Here is a 27,657-nt window from a genome sequence, read left to right on the forward strand (position 1 = left end):
TTTCCCAAGTCCAGAGTGAGAAAATCCATGTTTAGCAAAGAAAAAGTAACCACCAATTCTTAGCTAAAAGAAACAGCTCCCCTATAAAAACATCCTCTGTTATAGGATTCCTTTCAGAGCAAGCTATTTATACATGATTCAGTTTAGATAAAAGAAAATCTGCTTTCGTATATTTCACAAACACATCCATCCCTTGTGTAACGTTATATATATACTACGCGCACATCATATGTGTGATACAGTGGTCCAGCCTAGCGTTTGGCCTTTGACAACCAAAAAGATTGCCTTTTATGATGCCAGTCTCAAAAATGTTAAGAATGTACCCCCACGGCACCTGGGTGGTTCAGTTGGTTAAGTGTCCGACTCTTGATTTCAGCTCAGGTCATGATCTCTCATGGTTCATGAGTTTGAGCCCTGCGTCGAGCTCTGTGCTAACAGTGTGGAGCTTGCTTGGGATTCTCTCTCTCTCTCTGTCTCTCTCTCTCTGTCTCTCTCTCTCTCTCTTTCTCTCTGTACCTCTCCTGCTTGTCTGTCTCTCTCAAAATAAATAAACTTAAGAAGAATGTACCCAAGCCTCCCTTAAGAAAGGATTTCGGATTTATTGACCACGGGTTTATCTTGAATCTGTTTATATTTTCATTTGTGCCATTTTTGGGAATAATGAGTTGCGCATTTTCAACTTGTGTTGAGGTAGCATTCTTTTCTCTTTCCTTAACTGAGGGGTTACAGACTCAAACGTCTAACGTAGTAAGTCAGTCGGTGGTCTGGTGTAAGCATTAAAAGCACGAGAACGGGTGTCCCGCCTACAGAGAGCAGCCACTCTCGATTTCAGTCCATTCTGCCACATGGGAACGTGGGACTGGCGTGGCCTGGGTGTTCAGATTTTTCCCTAGAAGCCTCAGACCTGAATTTTTAAACATTGTCAATTCAATTGGAAATTTAAAGACTCTGTGCAAAACAAATAACCCACAGTCTGTAGGTATTCCGGTTTATTTCTGGATACTGTATATCTGTATTTCTGGATACTATGTATATATATTTCTGGATACTGTATCTGTATTTCTGGATACTGTGTTGTGTGTGTGTGTGTGTGTGTGTGTGTGTACACATTTATGGATACTGTATCTGTATTTCTAGATACTATAGGTATCCAGCTTACCTCTGTCTGAAATAGACCTCTTGCGTTTCAAGCATACTTCTGAGTGTCTGGGGTGTGATGTATGAACCTGTGGTCCTGCCTCGTAACTGTGACAGCTTTTAATGTGTCATCGATTTGGCTTTTATCTTAACACACTAAAGACCGTTTTCAGTTATTCTGCACTCCTACAGAAACAGCCCCACGTGTTCCGTGACTGTGTTTACCTTGACTCGAGGCACAGTCATAATAAACACTCGTAAAAATCCGAATCTGCCTTTTCATCTGCCACCGCTGCTGAGGGTGAGTGTGGCGATTTCATGGTCACAGGCCGACTCCTCTCCCTTCTTTCCGCAGCCGTCCCTGCACCAGGCTGATAGCGCACGGGGGACCCGCCACCATGGGCTGGTGGAGAGGCCGGCCAGGACCCGCTTCCACGCGCTCCACCGACGGTCTGGGGACAAGCCGGGACGACCAATATCCTTTCTCGTTGTCTGAGGGCAGTATGACTTCTGAAATGTTTGAGAGGTTTTCAAGGTTTCTCTTCCCTACAGTTCCCCTTTGGCCTCCGAGCCTTCGTTTTATCTGATGAAGGGAGGCAATAAAAACAAACGAGTTGGAAACTAGAAACATCTCTGCAGCTGGAAATTGGAAAGATCATCGCGGGTGTTGACTTGATGAAAACGGTGATAAAGCAGAGTTGGGTGACGTAACTGGACACAAGCAGAACCTGTAACCCGGCCCTGTTGCAAGGCCGCCTCAGGATTTTCTTCCGAGGTCGGCCAGGGCACAGTTAAACCTGACTTTGAACCAGGTTAGAGAGACCTGCTCTATCTAGCTAAAACAGACATGTGGGAATCTGGCTGATTTTTATTTCTGCTGACCTGGGGACCCTGCTGTGAGAACTTACAGAAGAAAGTTCACGCGATCCCCTATTTATGCAGTTCCAAGACCCATGCTGTTAAGTAGGAATGAAGAAGAGGAGATTTCAAAGTCCCCTGATAGTTTTGTTTTTCAGGGCCCGGGGCTTAGGCAGTGGGCGGGGTGGTCACCGCTGGGCCACCGGCGTTGTGCTCAGGGCTTCGGGGACACAGTTTGGTGGGAGAGGACGTGGAAGCAGCGTGCCGGGAGGCCCCGTGCCCTCCCTACGCTCCCCCCTCTGGGGTGGAGGAAGGCACAGGAAGGCGGGGTGCGTGTCACTGCACAGCTGGTTCCTGGCAGTGATGGTAGAGCTGGCTTCTCGAGAAACCAGGAAGTGGGGGGAGGGCACGCGTGTTTGCCGAGCACCTACCCATGCCAGGCACTGCGCCGGGCCATTTCTGTGTCATTCCGTCCTCAAAACTCACTGAGTAGTTCTTGCGTTTTAACCCGCATTTTCCAAGGAGGAGGCTGAGCGTCGAAGTCACTTGTCCCAGATTCGCGCTGTCGAGGTTGGATTCAGCCCGGGTCAAGCGGACTCCGGGCCTGGGCCTCTCCCCTGCCTCCAGCACTCGGTGGGTCGGCCCCCGGACCCCCTCCTGCCGTCAAGAGAGGCCCTGTAGGGGGGCGTTGTAGGACACACACAGGGGACACGCTTCTCCTGCCCCCGGGCTTCCTCCAGCTTCCTATTTGGAGGCAGGGATAGCGACCCCAGGGAACGTTCCCGTCTCCCCTCTCTTCCGCCTCCAAGGGACACACCGCGGACACAGGGTCCACGACAGACCCTGACTTCTAGTTTTATGTATTATGTGACTGCTGTCAGGGAGGGTGACGGTGACAGCTGATTCTGCGGGTTCCCTTCTGGAACACGTAATAACCCTTACGCAGAACGCAAAAGGGAGAGGAGAATCCAGACGAGTCTTTGGCTCGTGTGCTCACGTGTGGGAGGAGCATGTACACCAAACCCTCATCGAGACTGCTGAGAATTTTCAAGCAAAAGACTTCTGAGTGTTTCTTTGCTTGATTTAACAATATGTCTTTTCCCAAAGTCTTGATTCTCTTTTTCTCCTGTAGGTGTTCTCTGTAAATAGTATAATACATACATGACATATTCATAGCCACATATATATAAATACCTGTATACTTGCAACTATCTCAGAGCCTTTTTACAGCAAGTATGGTCTAAGTATGTACACATGCTCACAGCTCTTTTAACCAAGGGAATAACTTAGAAGAGGAGGGGATTGAAGGAAAGCGACAGAGGACAGTGTTCATTCACTTAAAAACAATGAGGGGCTCCTGGGTGGCTCAGTCAGTTAAGCGTCCGACTTCGGCTCACGTCATGATCTCACAGTTGGTGAGTTTGAGCCCCGTGTCGGGCTCTGTGCTGACAGCTCGGAGCCTGGAGCCTGCTTTGGTTTCTGTATCTCCGTCTCTCTCTGCCCCTCCCCTTCTCTCTCTCTCTCTCTCTCTCTCTCTCAAAAAAGTACTGAACATTAAAAAAAATTATTTACTAGTGTCAGGCCCCGCTGAGGCATAGTGGCGAACATAATATGGTCCCTGTCCTCATGTTGCTTACAGTGGTCACAGTGCAGTGTGGTGAGCTCTCATCGAGGCAGCTCATAGGAGGGGCGGCCAGGACCAGTGAGGACCAGTGATGGGAGGCTGGAAAAGGCATCCTTGCGGTACGTCTGAGGCTTGCAGGATGAGCCACCAGTAAGGGGATGATGTATTTGTGTACTCAGCAGAGATCTACAGAGGCCCTTTTCTGTACAGGTACTGTCCACGCGCAGGGGACTGGGTGGTGGAACAAGACGTGTCCCCGCGTTGGTGAGGTTTTGGTCTGGGGGAGGTGGTGGACAGCAAACAGGTAAAGAAATGATTAAGGAAGATAATGGCAGAAGGTGGTAGGTGATGCAGAGAGAGGGAGGCAGCTGGAGAGGGAATGTTCCAGGAAGACGGTGTATCTTGTGCAGAGTCACAGAAGGGGCGACCACACCGTGCGCTCAGGGGACTCGGTCTCCTCCCAGGTGATTTATCACGGGGTGTCACTTGACCCCATCTATGGGTCCCCTTGTGAAAACAGCAGCAAATACAGGTCACCTTCAGAGGGGAAGGGAAGCAAAAACTAAATTAATGCACAGATAGATTAAAGTTCATCACACAGTACATGTCTGATCCACAGGTCGTGAGACCCCTCTCTCTGTTCTCTTCTTAAGCACAACCTAACTGGGGTCTGAGGACTGGGCATCTGCTGATACAAAAAAATTTTTGAGCTCAGGCCGGTCCGTTAATGGACAGCGTGTCTCTTCTGCGGAACCAAGGGGCCGTGAGCTCCTAGTGAAATATAGGAGAGGGATAATTATACGTCGAAGGTACTGACATAAATCAGAAGAACTTGGGAGAAAGATTTCATCTTTCCTTTCGTGGCCACATTCAGTTGATTTCGAAATAATTTGCTTAAAACGGTGGCCTTTCACACAGGGTCTTCTGTTACCTCCTTAATGTCTGTCTCCCACTTCTGTCATTTGAAAGTGTTCACACCAGTTTGAACCTTTGTTAGAACAAAAAGAAAAGGAAAAAAACGTATCCAGAATTCTCTTCCTGCAGCTGTTTCTTGGCTTGGAAGTTACTTCAGCGCGGCAGACTGGCCTAGACAGGGTTCAGTCCTATGATACAGGGATCTCACATGAAACGGACATTGTTTAACAAATATTCTGGCTTCCTCCCCGAGTGGGTAGCAAGCAGGGCACCGGCCTGGGGACATTCCTCGTGCAGTGGGCAGCTGTGGCCTCAGAGAAGGCTAGTGCCCTGGGCTTTGCTGCTGCCACAGGCAGCCACCACAAGCAAAGACCAGGGCGCTGTCCAGCTGGGCTCCGCCTGGGGCCACACTCAGAAGGCGGGGGGGGGGGGGGGGGGGGGGGGGGGGCACCGGGGGGGGCACCGCCTGGTCCCTGGCTGGGGCCTGGGCTTGTGAACTCAGCTTAGGGGCTCTTCTACGTGTCCGCGGCCGCCGGTTTCTGCAGCAGCCCTCTTCCCTCCTCCAGGGCAACGGACATGGGTCCCACACGCCGTCTGGTCACGTTTCTGAACAACTAACGTGAATTTGCGGCAGATAGGATATTATCTTAGACCTGTGGGTAACACATCGAGAATGCAGGGGACACACTGGAGAATCATGCTAAACGCCTTCCTCTAAAGGTGTTTGTAGAAAGAGAGAAAAATAAGTGTGTGGAAAATTTCTGATTTATGTTCCCAACAGGGCGCAGGAGTGCATTGCATCTGGGAAACTAGCGTGAGTGGTCAGGAAGGGATGCCTTAAGACCTGCCAAAGTTAGGAATGGCTTTCCTCTTTGGAACAGGCCTTGCTTTGAGTCTGTGCAATGAGATGAAAGGTTTAGGACATTGGTGTATAGAACACGGTTTCTTTGACATACTCAGCCTGTTACATTTGAGGAAATGCTACTCCACTCCCCACCACCACCCCCCGCCCCCCGCCGGCCCCCAGGGCTCTAAGAAGGCTTGCAGCTAAAAAACTTTTTCTCTTCACCTGGGACTAACAAAAATGCATTTGATCACAAAACCCAACTTTTACCTAATACCCACTAGCGATTTCCATCTTAAAGGACAAGGAACGGGCTGATGTTTAGAGCTTCTCGGGAGAAAATGTTTCAGACTTCAAAATTCCACATGCGACCTGTCTGTCGCTCGTGTGCCAAGGAGAGCAGAAAGATGTTCCCACGCACGCAAGGACTCAGAAAGATCCCACTCAGATTCTCTCCGTGACGTTGGACTCCAAGATGTTTTCTAGCAGGACGTAGTTGGAGGCAAAACAGGACAAGAGGAAGTAACATGATGGCGAAGACGTGGTTGAGAAATTAGGAAGGAACCAGACTGGGACGGGCTCTGTGTGTTCGCTCTGACCCCGGGAGTCGTCTTGCGGGCGGGTTCCAGGAAAGCAGACTCAGAGTCCACTCGCCCGGCCGGCTGCATGGGAGGTCCTGGGCCTGCCCCACAAACCACCCCCTGGTAGAACCTTGAGCTCCAGAGGCTCGGAGACAAGATGGCCAGCCTCCAGGCTGCCTCTAGAAGGCTCTTCCTGAGCCCTGCCCCAGGTGCGCTTACCACATGGGAACAGGAAGCCGAAAGGAGAAGCCGGGCTGTGCTCTCCAGCCACGAGGCCAGCAGCACAGCAGAGACAGGGTGGATGCGTCTGGAGCTTCTGTGGCTCAGTGACCCCACCCATGGGTAGATGGGCCACCAGATGTCCTGTCTTATCAGCAGAAGAGCTACTCCCCTTCCTTTGGGGAAGAGTGAGTAAGAAGCTTCCCTGTGACACTGCCCACGTGGAGGAGGAGGAGGGGAGGCCTTTGGTCAGCGGACTGAGGCAGGGACACAAGGAGCTTCCTCTCCAGATCCACAGGCATGTGGGGAGCACGTCGGTGGGTGAAACACGGTGGACGGGCGAGAAAAGGAGCAGACGCGAGGGAGGAGCGGAGTTAGTGTCCGGGTGGAGTTTGAACGTACTTTTGGTGGCAAAGCTGGGCAGGCGGTGGGAAACTGGGGCTTGGCACGAACTGTCGGCGGCGGGTTTGGGGGTCCCTGGACTACAGGTGCCCAGTGCCGGTTGGAGCCAGAGGCCGGGGCAGGACTGACCCCCGCCCCCCCCGGCCCCCGGTGAGCTTGGGTGGGCCCGGCTCTGTGTCCTTGGGCACTCCTCCCGAGTGTCTCCAGCCTCCCACGCTGCCCCCACGGCGTGATGCCCAGCAATTCCAAGGCCCTTGTCCCCGTCCTGTCCTTTGTGAGCAACATGGGCTGAGAGGCCGTGAGGCCATGGGGCTCAGGGAGCATCAGGATTGGAGGAGGAGGAGGAGGAGGAGGAGGAGGAGGAGGAGGAGGAGGAGGCGGCGGCGGCGGCGGCAGCAAAGGACCTGAAAAGGAGTGCGTGGGGCGGGTGTGCCAATAAAAAGGTGCACACTAATGTGGGGACCTTTTAACCTGGGCTAACCGGGGGTGATGGCCGAGGAGCTGGTCTGGCTCGTTAAAAACCCTGCTTCTCCGTTGGCAGCCGGTAGACGCCACGGTCGTTTGTTGAATTGATGGTAAATTCAAGTTGACAAATAAGGGTATTTCCCCATCTTTAGGTTGTCCTGTAGGGCATGTCGGTGTTGTGGACTAGTCAAAGCCACCTGAGTGAAACCTCCTGAAATCTTAAGAAGACTTTTCTGGGCTTGCCTTCGGTTGACTGCAGCTTCGAGAGCCAGTGACGTTAGCGTTTCTCCTGATGCCCAGCAGCTCTTGCGTTTTTTAAACGGCCAATAAATGACATGTGCCAGGGAGAATTAAGAATGCTCAGCGGTCACATCTTTTGAGTTTTGCTGGCCCGGCCTCATCGCATCAAGAACCCCAGCCGGGGCCCGGGGGTGGTGTGCCTGGGCCCCGGCCCCTTGGGAGGCCGAGGAGGGCACGGCCGGAGCCCAGGGCGGCCGACCGGTGGGGCGTCCATGCGGACTTCCGCATCAGGGCGGCGTGGAGCTGGTGGGTGGGGGATCTCACCTGTCAGCAGCCGCCGCACCCCGACCTGGGCGATGCAATGAGAACCCCTGAAAGTTAATTTCAGGAAACCACTACACGTCCATGCTGTTAACATGCATCAGAAAGGTTAACATGCTGCCTCGAACCTCACCATTGAGGTAATGGGCACTTGGTCATTCTGTTACTCTTAAGGCTCCACGTGCTAAGTTGTGTTAGCGGCACTGCCTCGGGGACTTAGGACGGCAGGGTACTGAGAGAAACGGGAACCTTCTGCTTTCTGACGTTCCGCTTCTCCCCACGGAGATCCATTGAACTCTGCAGGAAGCGGAAAGACAGATGCCCGCGGGTGGGGAGACTCGGTGCCTCCTGGCCGATGGCTCGGTCCACCAAGGCTCTGGTGGTTTTCATCGGTCAGGGGGCCTGCCTCCTTCGTGCTCGCCTCCTGTGGCGTATTCTAGCCTGCACTTCACATGCACGAAGCCCCATCGTTGAGGAAGTGTCTCCCTTTTGAAAATCATCTCTTACCGTGTGGACTTAGGTTCAGATTAAGAAGTAAGCTAGCTGTAGATGACAAATACAGAGAGTGGACCTCGTGATCATAACGCCCCTCCCGGCCACAGGGGCCTTTCACACCCAGTCGTTCATCGGGGACGCCCAGGCCAGGCCTGCGTGACGGGGGCCCCCTCCCCTTCCTCCTGAGCCCACGCACGTGGTGGCTTCTGTATAGAATCATTACAGTTTGCAGCAGGAGATTATTATGATTAAAGATGTTTTGAAGAGACTGTTCTATGGGTGTAAATGAACTAAATTAACTAAACGCCTCTACTGCCCTCGGCGTGGATATTGTCGCATCACATCTGTTTCTCTCTGCGTCTGGAATATGTCCCAGGGCACCATCCCTGGAAGAGTACAGAATTTAGAAAATGGAGCCCCCGACAGCCCAAGGAACTTACCATTTCTCCACAAATCTAGTGCAGCTCTCTTTTGGTTGTAAGTAACAGGAACCCTCAGCTTGAAAAAAGGAAACTTACTGACTTATGTCCCTGGAAACCCAAGGGCGCTATCCAGGGGCTCGCACAACAGCCCTGAGACTGTATCCGCTACGTATCCCCTGGTGGGTAGGGGGATCACACCTGTCAGTCTGTGTTGACTTCCTGGGTGGATGGGCTTTGTCTCCTTACAGACTGACACGGCTCTTGGGCTCATCGCCCCAACTGAGGGCACCCTTTTTTCCTCCTCCGAGGCACTCTCTGGCTTTGTTTATGTCAGGAGCCCATCCCTGACCAATCACTGTGGCCGGGGGTATAAGGTACCTTGGCTGGAAATACTGAGCCTTGGGACAGAGGGGCTTCCAAAGAATGGCGGCCTTACCGGGTTTGGGGTGAAGGGTGGAGGCAGTTCTTGAAAACAAAAGACGCTATGCCAGCCAAAAAAAAAAAAAAAAAGACAGACCCCACACATGAATCATACAGAGACAGCACTCTCCAGAGGCAGTTGTGGAGGGAAGGCCTGGAGGAAGAGCGATCGGTGTAGAGAAACAGATAAGAACCAGAAACCCTGTTGTCTGACTCTCCATGATTCTGGCGTCTTCGTTCTGCTTCAACTTTCCATTAATTTTATTTTCCTTTATTAAAAATTCCACTTTGATGGTAGTACTTTCGGAGCCAGTTACTCCTCACAGCCTCTGGATGAGAGTTGGCCAAGGTAAGCAAGCCGTATTTAAAAAATGTCTTTACTGTTTATTTAGTTTTGAGAGAGAGAGACAGAGAGCAAGCCGGGGAGGGGCAGAGAGAGAGAGGGAGACACAGAATCCGAAGCAGGCTCCAGGCTCTGAGCTGTCAGCACGGAGCCAGACACAGGGCTCGAACCCACGAACCGTGAGATCATGACCTGAGCCGAAGTTGGACGCTTAACTTACTGAGCCACCCAGATGCCCCAGCAAGCCGTATTTTAAAAAGATACGATGTGTTTGTCGATGGCTCCACTTAATTTTATCCACCTTGAATGCTGTTGTAGAGATTTCTAGTACAAAGCATGGAATTTTGTTTTCTCTTACAAACCTTAGGTCCTCCACAAACAATCATGAGTATTTTTAAGTATAGCAGGCGACAGAATATAAAACCAGCTGAAAAGATTGGCGTATCCACTGTGTATGTGATATCATTTTCAGGTCACCGGGTCAGATTTAGGAGACACTTGAAGTGTACATATCAAAAAAAAAAAAAAAAAAAAATCAGCTCTCTGTGTTGAGGTCGACTCTCCATCCGCTCTCCGGGCAAATCCCGACTGAGCACTTCACCGTGAATAACATAGTCAGGACCTGGGAAGTCCGCAAAAGATGAGTGATGGCAGGCCCCTGCCTCCTTGGGTTGTCACCTGCCCTCAAGAACTCTGGGATGCGAGTCGTGGGATAAATACAATACTGCGTTTTAAATCATAAAAAGGCATCTCTAAACTGATTGTTTTGCAAACTCGGATCCAAGAAAAAAATGTCTTCAGCTTCCCAGAGCCCTGGGATTAGTTGGATTGACGTTTTCATAAACTGGGCAATTACAACAGTTAACGTGTTCCTCCTCACGGCCGTCTACGCGGGAATAGCATTTTTGCATCCAGGACGGCCAGGGCGCCCCCTCTGCAGACAGGCGGGATGTGTGCTGGGCAAGACCTCATTTCCCCCAGAGAGGAGTCGGCCGTAGAATCCAGAATTGAACTATTTCAAAGGTGCTTATAAATCCCCTTTTTAAAACAAAACCAAACCTCCTTATGTGCCCAGCCAGCTAACCCTGTTCTCGTGGATTTGTGGTAGTTTTTATCATGGAGATCAGGAATCCTAGGAGGTGGAGAGATCACTCAGTCTGACCTCATTTTAACACCGTTGAGCAAAATGACCAAGTCATGGAGCGTTTGAAGTGACTTTCCCTCAGGTTGTGTGGCCAGGTGAGAAGAGCCAGTTCTCAAACTCAGGCCCCAGGCTCCCCTTTGCTCCTGTGGATTGAACATCTTTTCTTTTTCTGTCACTCTGGTTTTTAAAGGCAGCAGCATCCTTGGAAAGAAGAAAAGCACCCTGGGTTCAGGCTGACATCTGCACTTAACAGGTACCTGGGTTCATTGCTAGTAGAAATAAATTTCCGAGACCAATCGATTCGATTGTCCTGCTGCCCTTGATATATTATCCGGTGGCCAGAGGATATTCATATCAGATGTGTTTATATGAAGTATTAAAAAAATGTCAAAGGCCTAAATCTCCCACCATTTTTCGAATGTCTGCACAGACAGCACAGGATACGTAGACAGTATGAGAACCCGAGGTCCAAGGCGGGGCCGCAAGATTGGCTCTTACTGTGCGACCTCGAATAAGTTATTTAACTTCTCCGTGCCTCAGCTTACTCACCTGGAAAAGGGAGATAATAATACCTGTATCAAGGGATGGTTGTGGGGATTAAATAAGATACAAGAAACACGGGGGACATTAGCATTCAGCCAGAGTTGGCTTGGCATCGCGATCGCTTTGGGCTGGACTCCAGCGGTAAGTGCTCTCCGGGGGTCATTTTTTTTTTTTCAATCCTGACAGCATCCTTCGAGAATGAATATTATTTTCTGTTTTAAGAGATTAAGTGACTTGTCCAAGGCAGTTTAGCTAATGTGCGGTGGTATTGGGATTTAAAAAAAAAAAAAGTTTCCAGTGCAAAATACAAAACATACACCAAAGAGAAAAGAGTGATGGGAAGTCCCTGTGCCCACCCTTCAGCTTCGGCCCTCATCGACCCGGCTCCTTTCTTCGGAACCCCCTCCTCTCACCCCCGTCCCGCCACCCACTAGACAGAGTATCACACAGGTAAATATCTCTGACAGGAAAGGCTGGTAAGAACCTTTTTTAAAGAAAACACAACCACAACGCCATTGACAACATTAACAGTGATTGTAATACCCAGGCTACCTTCACATTTGCCCAGTTATCTCTCTGCATTCGACTGATGTTCTCTTGAGCCTCTTTGACTCTGTAAAGGAGCCAGAATCCAAACCGAGGGGGGTCTCTGACCCCAGGGGGCACGGTCTTCCTGATGCATCATGCAGCCTCCGATCTCCTGTACCCCCGTCTGAGCACAGCAACAGTCTCCAAGACGTTAAGGCCCTCAAAGAGTGTTTGCATAAGTGGCTGTGTTTGTTGACATCAGGCTATCCCTACTGGACGTTAAACTGGGAGATTTATAAAAGATACTTGTGCACTTAAAAATAACAAAGTAGCAATCACAAACTCATCACGTGTGTATGTAAAAAGATGCCTTCTTCTAGGAAGCACAGTTACATTTTCTAAACCACAGAAGAGTCCGCTGAGAAGAGTGGCAGCGCTGTGCCTTTTACAAACCTCCCCGAAGATAGAGATAGCGGGTCCTCGGCCTGACCCCACAGCTGCCATGTTCCTGACGAGAGCGAGGGCAGAGAAGGGCAAAGAACATGTAGTAGTATTTTCAAAGTCGTCTTGGCCTTGCGTTCTCCCCGGAAGGGCCGGAGGAGCCCTGTGGTAGGTGGCCCTTCACACAGGAGTTATTCTCAGATGGAGAGACTCTGGTGCAGAGAATGCACGGGTCCCAGCGGTCTTCTGAGTTGCAAGGGGGAACAGGAAGCCCCTTTAAGGGAGGCGGTGAGTCCAAGGTCTGCGTTGTCGGAGTAGATGGTTACGCCATTAGCCTCCAAGCACAAGACTGTGCAGGCACAGACTGCCATCTTTCTGGGTGTGGGAGATCCTCAGAGGCTGTGGTTTGATGTGAGGGACTTCAGGTAGGTTCCAACTCCTCATCTTAACAGTTGATTGTAAATTCCTCATTCCCGCCTTCTCTCCTGTGGGTAATTTTCAGCAAAGAATATTGCCTTCTTACTAAAGACAAATGGATTTTCAGCCAGACTCTCTCCTCCTCCCCTTAGGACCAATTCTGATTCCGCCCTTCACACGAGTGCCCTGAGCGCCAAGCCCCAGGACCCCTATGGAGGAGGGGGCCAGTCGGCCTGGCCTGCCCCGTACATGGGTAAGACACAAAGGCCCCTGCTAACGGCCTCTGTGCTTTCTCACTGTTTGGAATGACACGAGCTCCGGGATTTGGCCTTCATTCACCTTTCTCCACCACTTGAACCACTCTGATGTGTCTTCCTGTTCCCGTCTCTTCCTCTCTCACCTACCCTGGCCTACCTGGACCAACACCCTTGGCTCTGTCGCCATTTCTGCGGAGCTGTCCTTGATCTTCCTCCCTCCGCCGACCCACAGCTACCCATGTCCTTCCACCCCAAGTTCCTCCCTGCACATGCCTGTCTTGGCACCTGTCACCTGACTGTCTTTCTCATGGGTGTGCCTCTCCCCCTCTGCTCAGTGTGGATTTCCTGAAGTCGGCATTTTAATGGTCTTACTTCCAGCAGGGTGCCCAGCACACGGGAGCCCTCGGTGTTGGAGAACTGTGGAGAAGTTACACGGTGGCTCGCGTGCATGGAGCACTGGGCTAGAACGGACTCTAGGTGCTGACATCCAACCTGCGGGGTTCACTAAGACACTTTCCAAGCCTGCCTTTCCCTCTGCGGTTGATAATCTAGTAGGAAAAATGGTGTTGAATTACCTGTTCCCTGTGCAGATTGGCTCTTGTCCACAAACAGTTAGGGCCGCGTGTTTGGTCTTAAAACAGGAGCATAAGTAAATCTTGGTCAAGATAATAGCAGCTTTTCTGGTTTTCTTTATTTTTGAGGCCACTGAAGCCCTAGATAGTCTCTGTTCCTTCCAAGGAGAATGTCCAAGGTCTTATTTCCTTGACCACGGTAGGGATGGGATTAAGTTAGTAACAATTGTTGCCGTATTTGCTCCCTCGGTGCAGTTCAGAGATGGCTGCATTTGCCCAAACGTTCATTTACGTTTCAAGTGTCAGGTGGTTGAGAGGTGGTCTGGGCCACGAGGCTGTGTCTCCACCCGCGGGAGCGTGAGCGTCAGGCTGGCGGTATCGTGGGAGCTGGACGGGAGTCCGGTGCTCACTGCCGAGGGAAATGGGGTGCACGGGAGATGGGGTAGTTTGGCCTCAGGAGAGGCATTGATGGGAGCAAAGAGAGAAACCCCAGAAAGGCAGAGGCTGTGATCAGTGGAGGTGCCAGGAAGTACAGCGGGACCCTGGTCTCCCTGAACCGAGAGGGAGCCAGATTGATGGATTTTCGCCCCGGAACCGTGAATAACGAGCTGCATTTCTGCCCCTGCCGTTCCTTCATTTGTGTTGTCGTCCTCTCTGCAAAGTTTATGCTTCCGCAGAAAGGGCCAGAATCCTCGAGACAAGAAGGAAATCGTGGGTAATTTTAAGGAAGGAGCCTTTCAGGCCTGCGTGCAGAGAGGAAAGAAAGTAAGTGAAGGAGGCGATTAACTGAGTGAGCTAGCCTGGGTGGGGAGGAGATTGTGCAGGTCGGTCGGAGGGCAGAAAGGCAACAGAATGGAAACGTTGATCGCGGTAGACAGACCAAGAAAGAAACCCTGGAGCAGAATTTCTGGGTTGACCTGAGAATCAAGGTGGTCACTCCTTTGCAAATCAGCAGGTAGAGATTGTTGGGCCCTCGTGGCTGACAGCCGGGGAAGGTGGGCTGACCTCCCAGCTCGAACCTCCGAGCTGTGTGCCTGCTTCTCTGCAGCAGCCTTGCAAGAAGAGCATAGCTCAGAAACACATCCAAATAAGGATGTGTTTACATGGGAAAGCCAGCGTGTTTAAAGTATTCTTCAAGTCTCCAAGGATGGGGCTTATTTCTGGAGAATTCTGTTTGTTGGTGGGAGCTATTTTAAATAGTTTCGTGTATTTTCCCCCTGTAATTCATTAAAGTTTTTTTCATTCTCTTTTCCTTTTGGATTTTAAAAATATCAATTAGCTTTGCAAAAAGGTATTTCTTATTATAGGACCAACCAAATAAAGTAAAGGTTTAGAAAGTGATGGGAAACTATAATTGAAGCCCAGGATTTAGGCTCTGCAGCAGACACAGTAATAAGTGCTCTTTCCCTGGGAATCTTCCCCGAGCATAATGATGTAGCCTCAGTCCGTGTTTTTCTTTGTTGGTTTGCTTTAAGCTGATAAGGGAGCATCTGCTCTTACGTAACTACATGAGCAATAAACTGTGATCCATCCATGAGCGGGAGTCTGTGTCCCCAGAGGAAGAAGCCATTAGTCTGATACATGGCTTCGCAGTTTTCATAATGGTTATTGAGTTGCGTGACAATTAGGCGTCAACAGTAAGTGGTTGATGTAAATGACAGAAATAAACTTACACAACCAGACAAGGCTCTTACAGTTTCTCTCTTCTTACTTAATTATCCAGAACCTACGAAGAGAAGCGTTGACCATTTCCCTGGCAGCAGGTGCACTTGGCCATTTCACACGCACACAGCCCGGCCAGCAGAAGGGCTCCGTGTGAGCCTGGCTCGGTCTCCTAGCCTAGGACTGTCCCCTAACTGCCCTCCGCTCCCTCGCTCCCACGTTGCCGTGGAGGAGGGGGCTGGAGCGGTCCCTGTCCTTTCCGGGACCCAAGAGCGTGTGGGAATCATCTTCCGTGCACCCACAGCTATAGATAGATGCTGAGTTGTACCAGCTTTGGGAACTGCAGCCCTGAGCCCCTCCCCTGGGAAAGAGGCATGGCTTGGACCTCCGGTGGCCTTTCAGCAGGCAGATGCTGTGACCCGCTCAGTTAAGGAGAAGGTCTCAAATGCAAATAACCCTGAAGGAAATGAGCCCATTAATGACCCTTTGTGTACATAGAGGAGGGAGAGGGGGAGGGCAAAAGCATCCCAGATCTTAAGGGGGTCCGAAGGTGTCACCCAGACAGCAAGAGTGCCAGGACGGGGAGGCTGAAGGGACCCACCTCCTGCTGCACCTGCCACATCCCTGCTCAACAAACCCAGCCGGTGCCAGGAGTTTAGATTTGTCCGGCATGGGAGCGGGCAGAAGGAACGTGGTCTGGGTTGCATTTGGGAGGTCAGCCCTCCGTGGCTCCGAGGCCTCGAGGGTTCCCGGAACACAGATGGAGCCGTGGTCGTTGCCGTCCCCTGTGGGACCGATGTGGGTGAGTGTCCTCTGTTTCCAGATGTTCAGTCACAGCGCGTTCCCTTTTTTAGCGTTAGCGCTTTATTTATAGTTGTATCCTAGGGCATTTTTTTAATCCAGTAATAAAAAATCCAGGCTTGGATATTTTGGTTCTGTGTTGGGTTGGCGCTAGCATCCATTACCGCCACCCCCGTTCTTGCTGTTACCTGAAGCCGCGAGCCTGTCGCCCGTGATTTCCCCCATTCCCACACCCCTCGCACCGTTCAGCAGCCAAGTCCGGGCCGTTCCATCCTGCAGTTAGCCTCAGAACCACCTCCTCTGTCCTCGCTGCCCGGGCCCACTTCCTGCCTGCCTGGACCGGTCTGCTGGTTTCCCGCCCGCTCTCCCTGCCTTGGGGCTTTCTCCTTCCCAGCCATCCCGCTCTCCCGCTGCTAGAACCCTCTCTCCAAAGCCTGACTGTGATCCCATCACTCCTGATCGCTGCGTCTTGCCCGTAACTGGCAGGCTCCTTCAGTCTAGCCTCATCCGCCACTCCTCCCACCTTGTGCTCCGGCCATTCTGGCCCCTGCTGTACACACTGGCCTTGCCTCTCCTTCCCACTCTTCCCTTCTTCCCTGTCTCTTCCCCACCCTCCCCTTCTTCCCCTCCTCCTCCCGTCTTTACACTGGGGCATCCCCTTCACCCTCACTCCCCAGTGTCTAAATCCCTACACAGAGTCCCAGAATTTGCAGGCAGCGTGATCTTGGGGCTGCTAATAGTGACTGCCTCATAGGGCCGCTGTGAGGACGGCATAGACTGCCTCACAGAGCTGGGGAGCCTGGCACATAGTAAATGAACAGTAATGTTGGCTCTCAATGTCATCATCCTTGTCATTATCCTTCATGGGCCTGACTCAGATGCCTCCTCCTCCAGGAAGGCTTTCTTCTGTTTCAGTGGTACCAACGGGATAGCAGAGGGGTGATGTCTGCTTGCCACTCCGTCTCACAAGGTAGCCCTCGGCTCCTCGCGTATGAGGGGGAGGTCAGCCTTCCTAACGGAGCCCAGGGTGGCTGGGGTCTTGAGGACGAAGAGATGTTGCAACGTAGCTCGCCAGATTGCCGATTCAAGCTTAGCTTATTATTTGTAATGGGATAGTCACTGTTTCCCGGTCAGAATGGTCAAGTTCCAGGCCCTTTCTCAAGATGAGGGTCCCCAAGGAAGCCAAAGTATGAATCAGAAGTTTCTCTCCCCTCCTCCTGACGCTGCTGATTGAGAGCCACGCCCTTTGTCTCTCTGCACCTCGTTTCCCAGTGCTCTCTGCTCACCTTGCTTTCCTTGGACGTGTCACATGGGGATTAAGCTCTAGCCTCGTCCGAGTCCCTAAGAGAGCAGGCGAGGACTGTCTGTGGAGGGTCCTCGGAGGTGATCATTAAAACCAGATTCCTGGGCCCATCCTCACACCCTCTGAATCAGTCTTCGAGACAGGCCCAGGAACCTGCATTTTAACGGGCTTACCCAACTCTTGGCGTGCACCAAAGTAAAGTCCTGGGTCACTAACCTAGATTCTGTTTACGTGGGCTGAGAGAGGTTCTGTCTTTATGAGTGAGCTTAATTTATCCACCTGTTAGCGCTCCTGGGGATTTTCAGCGGTGCCCCCTGCCTTGGGCCCCACCACGATGGGCCGTCTTCTACCTGTTTTGGAGAACTTGCCTCCTTGTTCTGACTTCTCCCCTCTGCCCTGCCATCTGGCCACACCTAGCACTCGCCAGTGCAGGAACTTGATGAATGCAGGTTGAATGAATGATCGTCAGACATTTCCTTTAAGCTGCAGAGGCTCATCAGGTTAACTGATAGGTTGAGCTTTCTCCAGAAACTTAACTAAGCTTTACCCATGTAAGCCTCTTTAAAGACTTAGCACTTAAAACTTTGTCCCGATTTTATACCGAAAACTCACTGTGTTTCATTACTCCAAGGAGCATGGTAACGTATCATTCTTGGCATAGTTCGTGGGTTATCACTTAGAGCAATGGGAAATACTGTACTTTGTCATCTGCACTGTATTTTATGGGTTAAAAATGCTGGATTAGCCAGAATATATTCCCAGTCAAATTTTTTTAAGACTTTGTGAATAGCTGTCACATACACTACTTAAATTGACTGAGACTCCAGGTAAATTTATTTTTAAAATAACTTGACCCCCTTGCAAGCAATACTTATATATTTATGTAAAATATATAATATATATATATATATATATATATATATATATATATATATATATATATATAACAAGGCACAACATGGAACTTCTAGTTTGTCCCTCTAGATACACGTGGTAAGTGTGGAACAGTCATGTGGATTTTTGGATTTACCTGCCCTTCCCCCACCCCACCCCACACGCGGGAACATTTTGACCTTTATTTCTTTCCTTTTGATTTGAATAGAGGTTCTCAGACTTTGTACATTGTCTTTCTTTCAGGATAGAGGCAGTTAAAAAAAATTAAGACGGAGATAATTTTAAAGGAAAAGGAAAGTAGAAAGGAGCCAGCTTTCGACTTAAATAAGTCCTGTCTATTTTAATTTTAGTATAAATGCTAATGCACCTTGGGAAGAGCATCCGAGTACCAAAACCACCTTTTTCTATTTCAAAATTCTGTTTTCTATTTCTATTTTCAAAATTCTATTTCAAATCAGAAAGAGTCACTGATTCTTGGCTAAATAAAATTGGAAGTACCACATAAAAGTGTTTTTTTTTTTTTTCCTTTCTCTCCCACTAGGTTTCTGTGATGGTGAGAACGATGTACACGGGGAAGGTATGAACTGATTTCACCTATCGGTGCCGAGCGAGATGCTAACCGCGATATCTGTAGCCTCCTTTCCACTCTGAACTCTTCACAGTCCTGTGTCCAGGACTTCCCCAAATGCTGACACGAGCTACGATCAAGGGCAGGAGAGAGGAACCATGTAGTAGTTAGGTCACAGAAGTTGTAACCACATGAAAATATTAATGAATCAGTCACTGAAACCACTAGTTATCCAAACACTTTGTTTCTCAGCTGTCTCTTCGTATCTAGAAAGTTTTGCAAGTTAAGGCACCCGGCTGGTGCCTTAACTTAAGGCCCACATTCAGGGTAGAGATTACTTAAAAATAAAATCTAGAGGGGTGCCTGGGTAGCTCAGTCAGCTGACTGTCCGACTTCGGCTCGGGTCATGATCTCACAGTTCGTGAGTTCAGGCCCCGCGTCGGGCTCTGTGCTGACAGCTCAGAGCCTGGAGCGTGCTTCAGATTCTGTGTCCCCCTCTCTCTCTCCCCCTTCCCCCTCACCCCGAAGCTGTCTCTCTCCCTGTCTCTGAAAAATGAATAAACCTTTAAAAAACCCACTTTTTTTTAATAAAATCTAAAAAGAAAAAGAAAAGAAGGTTTTCAACAGATGCAAATGACAGTGGGAGGAAAGGCAAACTGATTGCAAAGCGAAATTGCCAGTTTTGCAGAAGATACTGAGCTTCATAAAGCCATTTGGAGCTGGCAACCTACTGACGGAGGAGGGCGTGACCCAGTTCATTTATTCACCGAGCACCAGGCTCGGTTTTCTTTCTCTAAATCTTTATAACCTGAAACTTAATTTGACCAAATAAGCTTTTCAAAAGAGAGTGGCTCGAATAACAGGATGAAGAGGGACACCCTCCCACCCCACCCCCACCAGGAACGGTGGTTCACCCTGGAATATCCAAGCCGAAATGGCAGCCGTGTCCTCATTCTCAGGATTTATTCTGCAAGTTTGGTCTCTGTTTCAAGTGACTTCTTTCTGGGGCCTCTTATCCTCGGGTGCACAGACTGTCCTGGTGTGGGGCCACGACAGTCACGCCAGAGGCCGTGTAGCCACGGAGACCCAACAGCAATTGTAGTTCTGAGCTGTCGCCAGTGCCTCTCGGGTTGAATCCCCTTCCTGACATCAGATCCCCCAACCCCCGGTCTCTCCTGGCCAGACCCAGGACGTTAACATCCTCCCTGGTGTGGAGCTGGCTGTTCAGTGGCTCTGCTTCAAACCGTCTGGATTCTCAGTTCCCGTCCACCTGCCGCCCCCACCCGCCAGGGAGCAGCCTCCCTGCCACCTTCCATGCTGGGTCCCTCTTCTCTTTACTGCCCTCATTTCATCCCTCCTGGGCCACTGTGGCCTCTCCTCACCCCGCCAGCTTCCATGCTCTCCTTGCCCAGCTTTCAGGGCCTCCCCTCCCCCAATCTGGCCTCAACCTTCTGAACTTTATTTCCTGCCACTCTTTTCTTACGCCATGCTCTGTTGAGAAGCGTATCTCCATTCCGTAGTTGCCCGCCATTTCCTTGCTTCTGGGCCTTTTTTCCTCATCTCATCTCTCGGGAATGTGTTTTCCTGTGCCCCCAAAGGGCTCCACCGGGTGCCCGGCTGCAGAGGCCCGCACTGTCTGTTCCCTGTCTGCACGGCAGCCCCCCCCCCCCCCCGACGCCCTGGTTCTCACGGGTGGCCCCTCGCTGCACCTTACACTCCAGGGCTGAATCCAGGGCTGCCCCACAGCAACGCGCAAAACCCCTTCTTCAGTAGCAAGTCAATACAGAACGTGTCCTATAAAATCACTTTTTTTGCAAAGATGATGAGTTTGGCCGAGGGTGGGATGGCCACCTTGTAAACACAGTGAATATGCTTTTCCTCCCCCCTTTAGTGCTATCTTTCCCTGGCCCGCTGAAAGAAGAGAATCTGCTAAATGTTCCCAAGCCTCTGCCAAAACAGCTGTGGGAGGCCAAGGAGGTAAGCGACCGTCCTCAGCCGTGTGTGTTGTCCCCGGGTATTTGCACGCCCGACGTCGGTGTGAAGTCCTGCAGTAGGGAAAATAGGAGGAATTGAGAGAGAAGGAAGAGAGGGTGTCAGGGGACAGAGATGGACAACCGTTGGGGATGATGGTTTAAACGAAACTTACAGTTGTGTTGATGAGCTGGTACAGTGATCTCCTGGCTTACGGTTTTCCTGTGAATTTACTCATTCCGAAAAGCCTATCCGTCCTTCTCACCTCAGTCCTGTTCCTAAAAGCACAGACACCTCGTTGCTGCTAGTCATGGGCACATTTTCTGTTTTATAGCCAGACCTCCTCCCTGTCACCAGCTTCGGCCCCCTTTCTTGAATCCAGGGTATTTGACCTGAGTTCTCGGGGGAGTCAGTAAACAAGTCCTCTGTCTTGTGATTTCTGTGAGCCTCTGAGTATTTGCACGCACAGCTGTGCTAGCTGACCTCCGCCGTGGCGCTCGCCGTAAACCTCGCTGCGGAAGCAGGGCGTCCCCGGGTACTTGACTTGGCCTTTCTTCCGGTAGGGAGGCTGTGTTGCCTTTGAAAGAAAACAGTTTGTCTGTGCTGGCCACGAGCGAGACTCTGTCACCACTGCCTGTGCTGACTTAACTCTCCCACCTGTTCAGGGTCCCCTGGTCCAGTTTTAGTTTCTTCTGCCAAATGTATCGAAGTCATCGTTAGCATTAAGGGTGGGCTAGAAAGGGTTTTTTTTTGTGGTTTTGTTTTTTGGGTTTTTTTTTGTAAAAGCAAGATGTATGTGATGTTTCACCTTTTTTTGGGTGGAATTTAAAATTCACATACTTAAACATAGGAGAAGCAGCCGCACTGTCTTTGGGGCCGTGGGAGGCACAGGCGGGTTTGGAGCCTTTTTTCAGAGGACACGTGTGGCTTCTCCAGCGGAGGGGTGGCGGTACCCACTCTTCCCTGAGCCCCGGGGACTGCTCTCTCTGGAGAGCCGTCCTCACCATGGTTCTTGTGGCCACGCAGCACTCTGTAGATCGTTTCTGGGACAAGAGTGAGTCAACGGTACATTCGGGTTTTTTCCCCAGCATCTGTTTATCAAGCCCCTACCGACAGGCATCCTGGCTGCCAGGATAGATGCTACAATGAACAAAATGAAAATCCCTGCCCCCTCTCCCCAAGCTTCGACTCTAGTTAAAATGTGTATTTTCTTCTGACATTAATTTCCTCCTTCTTCACCCGGTTTTGTTTTCTTTCTTCTTTTCTTGTGAGGCCAGTTGGAAAAGTAATGTTTATTTAAAAGCTCTCTATAGAAAACATCGGCTTTAAAAAAAAAAAAAATTATTTTTGAGAGTGATAGAGCATGGGTGGGGGAGGGGGCAGAGAGAGAGGGAGACACAGACTCCGAAGCAGGCTCCAGGGTCTGAGCTGTCAGCACAGAGCCCGACGCGGGGCTCGAACCCTCAGACCGCGAGATCATGACCTGAGCTGAAGCCGGCCGCTTAAGCAACTGCGCCACTCAGGTGCCCCAACATTGGCCTTTTTGAAGGAAATAATACTCCTCTAGAAGATAAATTAACACGTCAAAAATCAAGAAACTTGGCTGTGGGGCTCCTGGGTGGCTCAGTGGGTCAAGCATCCGACTTTATCTCGGGTCATGATCTCACGGTGGTTTGGTCCGTGAGTTCGAGCCCCGCCTCGGGCTCTGTGCTGCCAGCTCGGAGCCTGGAGCCTGCTTCAGAGTCTGTGTCTCCCTCTCTCTCTGCCCCTCCCTCGCTCATGCTCTGTCTCTCAAAAATAAATAAACATTAAAAAAAATTGTTTTTTTAAAAAAAGGAAGAAAGTTTACTCATGTTCTGCCTCCCCCCGGGCCGGGAAAAGTCTAGTCAGAACAGAAACGCGTGCCGTGCGAGGATGCTCCCCCAGGCGCTGGCTCTCCTTGCACTGACTGGGGCCCCAGGACGCTGACAAAGACTCTTTCAAAAAACTGGCATCTGACTTCGCAGTGCGTAAGCCCCGATTACTGTTGTCTCTCCCCAGATTCAGTCCCTGTCAGGGCGCCCTCGGTCCTGTGATGTTGGAAGCGGCAGGTAAGTAACGTTCTGCCCGTTCACGGCTCAGAGACCGTACCGTAGGTTCTCCCGGAAGGAGAGCCTCATTGCTTTGTCACAAAACCCTGGGAAGCTTCACTTACCATGTGTGAATGGGAAGTCCACTGAATTTTTTTTTTAGGGACAGCAGCTCCCTTTGGTACTCATGTTTCATTTGTTTAAAGTCATCAAGTTGCGTAACTGCAGTACCAAGTGAAACCTCCCTAGATGCGCCCGAGAGGAACACAGCCAAGCGTTGGTCAGTACCCGGCTCCGCTGTAGAAGCAGAAGCCGAAGGCCCGTGGCATCGGGGACGGTGGCCAGGGAGGGCGACAGCGTCCGTCAGCCTGGGGGCTTCCTTGCGCAGAAGGCGATTGAGAGTGTGTCCCTGAGCACCCTTCGTGCCACTGAAATACACGATTACGAGTGATACGTTTCACGTGAGGTACGTTTTACCACGATTTAAAAAACTGAGCGGAAGATGAACATCGTAGGAGAAATTTGCAACTACAAAAAGAGTGTTTTTGAAACCACTGATTCGCCGGTGCGTTCAGGAGCGTACAGCTTTACTCCCTAAAAGATTTGAGACAGCTCACAAAAAGTAGGTATGGTACCAACACTAATGCAGGAAGTTCATGAGGAAATCGGGGCTGCGGACGAGCGGGGAGCTGGGAGGGATAATGAAGCCACCACGTCAACAGGCGCCCCTCGAACTGGCCCGCGAGATGGGGTACAGCGTGCACACCGACGGAGCCCTGGGGACCCAAGGGGCAGGGTCCTCACAGAGCCCCCCAGGGCTGTCCCACCACTTCGAACCAAAATCAGCTGAGAAGCAGCGACTCTTTCCGGGTCTCGAAATAATGTGGTGTGAAAGCGGGACCCTTGCACGATCTACCTGAGGACGAGCACACATTTCAGAGTCTGTGGACGGAGTTAATCGACGTCAGGCCGTTGTTGCGTGTTATTTCCCCAGCAAAGCTTTCTATGTGTTTTTCACGGCAGTTCATTCAGGGAACTCCCTACGGAGTCCCCGGAGTGCAGACTTTATTTCTTTCTCCCCTTTTCTTTTTTGGCTAAACCTAAACTCGTGCAATTAACAGTCCACCGAGCTGAGCTGAGGATTGACCTTCTCTTCAAAAAGTCAAAAAGCCTGGCAGGACACATACCTGGACGGAAGACCAGCACACCTGGGGCGCAGGACGTCCCCGCAGATAGGGGGCGATGTGGTTTTTATGGAAAGGGCTAAGATTTTCTTCAAGAACCAGTTTTGGCTCATCCCTCGGACAACTGAGGGATCAAGACTCCAAAGGCCCACGTTCCGGAACGAGGCTGCGAATTGTTGGCCGCCTCCCCTCCCCCCCCCACCAGAGCTTTAGAGCTGGCGTTTCGCAGATAAAGAGTGTTGTTTTCTTGCTCTTGTGTTAGAGGCGGGGTTCTATTCAGTGACTCTTAGTCATTCAAGTATTTATTGGCCCCCTGATTGTAGGTGCTGGGGTAGAGCAGTGAACAAAGCACATCAAGTCCCTGCTTTTCAAGGAGCCGATGCTCTAGAGGAGACAGACGGGCAGGGACAGTTAGGCAGATAAACATGTCATGTGTTGGTAGGCGCCAGGAGGAAGAAGGCAAAGGCAGATCGGCAAGCCCCTTCTTGGCTGAGATGCTGTGTGACCCGAACCTGGGAGGAGCCGAAGGGGGACATGTTCCAGGCGGAGGGGACAGCAAGTCAGAGACCCTGAGGCAGGCGTGTGCCTGGAGAATGCGGAGGCTGGCGTAGCTTGCGTGGGACTTGAAGTCAGAGTGGAATCATCAGAGGGTTTTGAACTAGGGATACTGTCACATGCCTCATATCAGATTCAGGAGAGAACTCGGGCCGGGAGTAAGTGTATTTGGACAGTTACAGCTTGTTATTTCTCTCAGCCAGAGAGAAACTGTTTTGAATGTCACCAATGACCTGCTTCACACTGGCCAGTGATTTTCCCCATCCCTGTTATGAGCCGCGGGACCCTGCCTTCCGCCCTTCCTCCCACTGCAGTCCCTCCCCACCCACCCCCACCCCCACCCCCCACCCCATGGGTCTCTCTTCTCTCAGCCCGAGAGCCCGTCTGCTCTCAGGGTGATCAGCTCTGGGTTCCCAAGCTCCTTTTCCTAGACCTTGACCTTTAACCCCACGACCGGTGTCCTGCATCCAGCCCCCCGAAAGACAAGGTTTCCCGTTCAGTTTCTCTACAACCAAAATTACCTTTCCTCCTCATCCGTCACATTGGACACCTTTCCTTCTTCCCCATTTCTTTCCAAGCCTCCACAGTTAACCCCCCCCCCCCACCTGTACCCAGAAAGGGAGGCCACCCAGAAGGAACGCTCAGCTCCCCTCCTGCCCGATTCCCCTCACCATTCTGTTTTCGTGGGATCAGAGCCGTAGGTGCCCCCTCCTGTTCAGGAGGTGCCCCCTCACCTTACCCATGCCCTGGCCCTCGTCCCCACTGGGCTCTCCGAAGCCTCTCCCTCCTGCTTGCCCTTCCCTCTCCTGAGTGTTTGGCCCTTCCCAGCCCTTCTACTAGGTTTTTCAGTCTACGTTTCAATGTACTTACTAAGGAAGCTACATTGAAAAATCCCTTCCTTAGCTCTGAGTTCCCTTTCCGTTCCTTCCCTTCCTTCCTTCCTTCCTTCCTTCCTTCCTTCCTTCCTTCCTCCCTTCCTCCCTCCCTCCCTCCCTCCCTCCCTCCCTCCCTCCCTTCCTTCCTTCCTTCCTTCTCGTTTCCAGAATTCTTAGCCACACTTTTGGAAGAGTATTTACTGTTGAGTCTTCCTTAAGTCCTGTCCATTCCTCAGCCTACTGTGGCCTGGCCTCTGCCCCCGCTGCTCCTCAGGAGACATCCCAAGTACACATCCTCTTGCACTGTGGGGACTCCGTGTCTAAGACAGAATTCATTATCGTCCCCCGAGCACCTACCCTTACCCCCGGTGTGCTCATACACCCCAGTGTCCCTAGGCTGGCATCCCCATGCTGCAAAATCCGGAGTCCTTCTCGAGGACTGCTGCAGGTGTCTTCAGACTTCATCCGTGTCTCTCCATTCCCACATGCTCTCCCTTTGTCACCTGAGACTACTCAGCAGCGGCCACCACTGACCTTGCTGCCCCCAGGCTCTGCTCCCTGTGCGTCCTCCCTCCCCCGTCTATTAGCCACACTGTCCTCAGAATGACTAGGTCTCCCCCTGCCCCCCCACCGAGCCTTCCACTGGGTTCTTGTCTGTCTGAGCCTTGTGTGCTCTCTGCCTACCTATCCAGTCCCGCCTCCTATCGCCACCGCCTCTCCTGAACTTGACCTTCCTGCTGTATTTCCTGCGGTATCTAAATTCCTTGGGCACACTGTGTGGTTTCACGCTTCCCTGCTTTGCCCAGGCTGTGAACTCTGCCTGAAATGGTTTTCCCACCTAGATGCTCTGAATTCCTGGGCCTTCGAACTCAGCCCAGGAGCCCCCCGGGGAGTCCCCCCACCCCCACCCCCGCCTGCCAGTCATCCCCTCCACACCTTATGCCACCAGGCTCTGTCACTGCACTACAGAATTGTGTTATATGGCTGCTTTGTCTGAGTCTCTTGAGGCCCGGATGCCCGTGGCTGGTCCCGGGGAGGTGACGTGTTGACATTGCCTTCCGCTGCTCCTGGCTAACGGCGCCTTCCTCCAGCTGTTTTCCTCCTCTTCAGCCCCACAGCTCTCCTCCTGGTCAGACCTGGACCACACAGGAGCCTTCTTTTTTTTTTTTTTTTTTTTTTTTTTTTTTAATTTTTAACGTTTTCATTTATTTTTGAGACACAGAGAGACAGAGCATGAGCAGGGGAGGAGCAGAGAGGGAGGGTGACACGGAATCCGAAGCTCTAGGCTCCGAACTGTCAGCACAGAGCCCGACGCGGGGCTCAAACTCACGAACCGTGAGATCATGACCTGAGCCGAAGTCGGGCGCTCGACTGACTGAACCCCCCCAGGCGCCCCCACACAGGAGCCTTCTAACAGGCTCTCCCTGCCTCAGCGTCTGCTCCCTCACGCCGTCCTCCACATTGTAACCACGGTGGCATCTCTGAGGCGGCATTCTCCAGCCTGTGCTGGCCTCCCTACTTCTCACAGTCCCTGATCTGGACCCTGCAGAACAGCACATCCTCTCACCCCTTGTTCACTTCACTCCCCTCCTGCCTCATCTGCTACCCACCCCTTCCCAGCCTCTGCTCTCACTCCCTGGCCACGCTGCTTCCTTGAAGCGTGAGCACCCTGCCCTGTGCTCGGTGAAGGCTTCCTTCCCCCGCCCGTCCTGACGGTGACAACTCCCGCTTCTGTGTCCTCAGTGTCACGCGTCCCTAACGGTCCTCCCAACCCCTTATCGGCCCAGGCCCCACACGCTTCCTTCCACACTGCAGGCGCTTGCTTCACTGCCGGTCTGTCTCTCCCGCCTGCCTGTGAACCCCAAGCGCGGTGCCCCTCAGGCCTGGGCTGGGCAGCCCCTCCCGGAGCCCCACACTTTAGAGGCCCCACTCCCCTGGAGTCTGGCGTCCCAAGGGTCCCCTGGGGGACACACCGCCTGCCTGAGGGGCGGGGTGGGGGGATGTGGAGTGTGGCCGGGGCTTGGCCTGCAGGCTGGGATAGCCCCACGGGTGGCCCCCGGTGAGGAGCGGGCTGCGGTGGACGGGGGATGACACCCCCCGTGTGTCCCCGTGTGGAACTTCAAGGAACCTGGCGATTCTCAGCTTGAATCTGGCTTTCCAGAACTATCAAGAAGGTGTCGTTTTCCGGGACAGTGTAAGAGTTCGTTCACTTGATTCATAACTTTTAGAAGTTTAGACGCACGGTCTGTGGGCCTCCATCTGAGCTCTGGCTCCAGGCCTGCAGACGTCAGGGGTGAGCCTGACGGCGAATCCGCTGGCTCGGCTCGTCCTCACACGGCCCGCCCTCAGCCCAGCGCCTGGCACGCGGTGTCCCCCCCCACCCCCGGCACGTTACCAGCGGGCGACTGCCAGCATGTCTCTCTCACTTCAAAACTTACGAAGATTCTAACTGAAAAAATATATCTTAGAAGGTACCTGTTTGATGCCGACGTTCTTTTCGTTTGTTTTTTTTCTTGTCTTTTTTTTTTTTTTTTTGGTGGGAAAGATACTTTTAAAATCTAGCAAAAAGAACTCCATAAATATAAAG

At 51.7% G+C, this 27,657-nt stretch overlaps 1 protein-coding gene across 1 annotated transcript in view; it reads left to right on the forward strand.

The window, feature by feature from the left end:
- Window positions 1-27,657, forward strand: part of CRTC3 (CREB regulated transcription coactivator 3) — a 103,322-nt gene that overhangs the window by 57,916 nt on the left and 17,749 nt on the right. The window contains exons 3-9 of the mRNA XM_053888648.1: window positions 1,493-1,612; window positions 9,231-9,292; window positions 10,621-10,683; window positions 12,512-12,612; window positions 18,390-18,425; window positions 20,308-20,393; window positions 22,428-22,477. Coding sequence (XP_053744623.1) covers window positions 1,493-1,612; window positions 9,231-9,292; window positions 10,621-10,683; window positions 12,512-12,612; window positions 18,390-18,425; window positions 20,308-20,393; window positions 22,428-22,477 — 518 coding nt within the window. The remainder of the gene's footprint in view (window positions 1-1,492; window positions 1,613-9,230; window positions 9,293-10,620; window positions 10,684-12,511; window positions 12,613-18,389; window positions 18,426-20,307; window positions 20,394-22,427; window positions 22,478-27,657) is intronic.

Source organism: Panthera pardus, unplaced genomic scaffold (genome assembly GCF_024362965.1).
Source record: "Panthera pardus isolate Hobbes unplaced genomic scaffold, ASM2436296v1 HiC_scaffold_23, whole genome shotgun sequence".
Classification (NCBI taxonomy): Eukaryota; Metazoa; Chordata; class Mammalia; order Carnivora; family Felidae; genus Panthera; species Panthera pardus.